The 2,884-nt window shown below is 40.5% G+C and overlaps 1 protein-coding gene across 1 annotated transcript; it reads right to left on the bottom strand.

Annotated features, from left to right (window-relative positions):
* On the bottom strand, positions 1-2,444 carry LOC105420651 (pentatricopeptide repeat-containing protein At4g39952, mitochondrial; the record flags this gene model as incomplete). The annotated part of the gene is made up of 2 exons (XM_088864674.1): positions 2,278-2,444; positions 1-2,111 (listed from the first exon to the last, which is right to left on the bottom strand). A coding segment is annotated over exon 2 (1,854 nt), but the record flags the coding sequence as incomplete, so codon positions are not given.
* Between the last annotated feature and the right edge of the window lie 440 nt (positions 2,445-2,884).

Below are 2,884 nucleotides of genomic sequence, written 5' to 3' on the forward strand. Positions count from 1 at the left end.
AGGTTTTGTGCCTGATTTTAGCATTTGGACAAAGACTTCAAATGCATCCATGGCTTTGCCATGCATAGCATAACCAGAAATCATAGCATTCCAAGAGACTACATCTCTTTGAGGCATGTTATAAAAAACCTCTTTCGAGGATTCGAGTTCTCCACATTTTGCATACATGTCAACTAGTGCAGTACCCAAAGGAATGTTGATTTCTATACCTGAATTATTGATGTAATTGTGTATCCAAATACCTTCTTCTAAAGTGGCAAGTTGAGAACAAGCGGGCAATACACTTACGAGTGTAACTGAGTCAGGTTCTATTTTCTCTTCTCGCATTTGCTTGAAGAGAGAGAGAGCTTCACTTGCTTTTCCACTATGCACATGGGCAGCGATCATGGTGTTCCAAGAGATGATATCTCTTTGAGTTTTGTCAAAAATCACATGTGCTGTGCCCAAATCCCCACATTCTGAATACATAGCTATAAGAGAATTATCCACTGAGACTGAAGCCTCACATTCAGTTAAGGTTTTGATAATGTAACAATGAACACTCTTGCCAAAACATAGAGCTCCTAACTGTGAACATGAGGAGATGACAGCGACCAAGCAATTTGAATCGGTGCAAAAACCACCTAATTTCATATTCCTAAAGAATTCTAAACATTTGAGACACTGCCCATGCTCAAAAAGCCCAACAATAATGGCACTCCAAGACTCTGCAACTCTTTGAGGCAGGGCATCAAACACTTTTCTCGAGAGATCTAAATGACCAAATTTACTGTACATAGAAAGCAAAGAAGTATTAACCTGATTGTTGAATTCAAACTCAGAAAACAAGAAGCCCCTCCTCAAAACCAGTCCATGAACACACTTCCCCTGATTCAAAACCCCTGTTTTCACAGATCCCATTAGTGCACACCCGATAACAACCCCATCCGGACTCAGCGCAGAACTCAACAATCCATTAAAAAGCTCCAGGCACTTGAACCCAAAACCAATCCTTGCATACAAAGCTATAATCTCAGTCCACGAGATCAAATCCCTCTCTTCCAATTCCATAAAAGCAACATAACCTTCTCTCAACCACCCACATTTACAATACAAACCCAGAACAGAGGAAGCACATCCAATCCCTAATTTTATAGAGAACCCATGTATACAACTCCCCACCATAGCCTCCCCCAAGCTCGCAGAAGCCTGAAAACCCACTTCAATGGCCCTATAACCAGGCCTCTTTTCAACCCCACCTTCTATAACCATGGCTTTTAAGCAGCCCAACCCAAGCTCAAAGTGTTTATTCTGAACATACCCAACAATCAAAGTGGTCCAAGAAACCTCATCTCTCTCAGACATTTCGTCGAACACTTGGCGTGCCAGACCAAGAAACCCAAACTTTGCATACATATACATAAGACCCGAGCCAATGGCTGGGTCAAGGCCCACCAAGCCAAGCCTCAGGGCTGTTGCATGTGCGCACAAGCCAAGCCATGGTACGTGGGCCTTGGCACAAGCCGACAAAATGAGGGGATAAGTGAAGCCATCAGGTTCGACGCACGAGCGTCTCATGCGCATGTAGGTGCACAAGGACAAGTAAGGAAGGTTGTTTGATGCTTGGGATTGGATGAGAGCATTCCATAGGAAGGTATCGGCCTGGTGTGAGGGGACGGCATCAAAGGCACGTGCAGCACAGGAAGGGAGGTTGAGCCGTGCATAGAGGGTCACCAGCTTGGCCACAAAGGCAGGGTGGTGTGAGAGGCCGAGGGTGAGCACATGCGTGTGGGCTTGGGCGAGGGTGGCTAGGGTGGGGGCTGGGTGCGAAAGGAAATGGCATAGTGTTTCAATGATGATAGTCGTTTTGCACATGAGTTTCTAGTTTCGTCCAAATTTTGGTTAGGCTTAGGGGGGTTTGGATTGTACCTCTTTTCTTCATAGAGGGTAGTAAACAGCTATCAGGAGTATGAAGCAGTAAAATTCGAGATTCTCCTGGTTCAGAAATGCTGATCTCTGCAGCTTATTCGGATTCAGAAAACCTAGAGTTCTCATTACTTTTTCTCTTTAACTCTAGGAATGAGGAGCAATGAGACCTTGAATCCATGAGAATTAACGAGCAAAACAACATCCTTATACGAACAAAAAAAACAAACAATAAATAGTTAAGAGAAAAATAATGAAGCAGTACTAATCATCCATGAAAAAGAAAATCAAAGTTGGCCGTTGATAAATCATTCCCCCAAATTATCATGACCATGAATCAATAAATAGCCTTCAAAACCAGAAAATAATTACCTCGGCTACAAAGATATTCAAGAACAACTGCGAGATAGAAAATGATTAGAGCAAGATAAACAGCCCCAACTCTCTATGTGTATTTCTGACTCGAAACCGAGTAATATGAGCCCCCACTCTACCTGGAAATTGCAAACCCTCCATGATCTGTGCTATTTAAATGGAGAATTTGAACTTCATTCTAAATTTGTCTGCATATATGGGATGTAAACATCTAAAAAAGGAAAAAAATAATAGCTCTGTGTGGCCGAAAAATACTGTTCTCAGATTGAAGAGAGACCATTGGATGGCTTGATCTAGCTGTGTAAGAATTTGAAATTTTAAAATTAACTTTTTATTTTAAAAATATTATTATGAAGCGGATAAAAAATGAACCTGTTTTGCCAAAAGAATTTGTGCCTTTCGTAGACATCACACATCCATCTTTTTAAGACGTAGAGTGCTGGTTCCTCAAAAAAAAAAAAAAATGTAAAAAAAATAATGGTCTAAAATTTTATCTAAAAAAATTTGTCATTTTCGATTTTTAAAAAATATTTTTATATATCAATAAGAGAAAATTACGCATAAATTGGTTATATTTACCATTATTACAAATCTATCAAAAACA

The sequence above is a fragment of the Amborella trichopoda genome, chromosome 4 (assembly GCF_054954075.1).
Source record: "Amborella trichopoda isolate Santa Cruz 75 chromosome 4, AtrichopodaSantaCruz75HAP2 v2.0, whole genome shotgun sequence".
Lineage (NCBI taxonomy): Eukaryota > Viridiplantae > Streptophyta > Magnoliopsida > Amborellales > Amborellaceae > Amborella > Amborella trichopoda.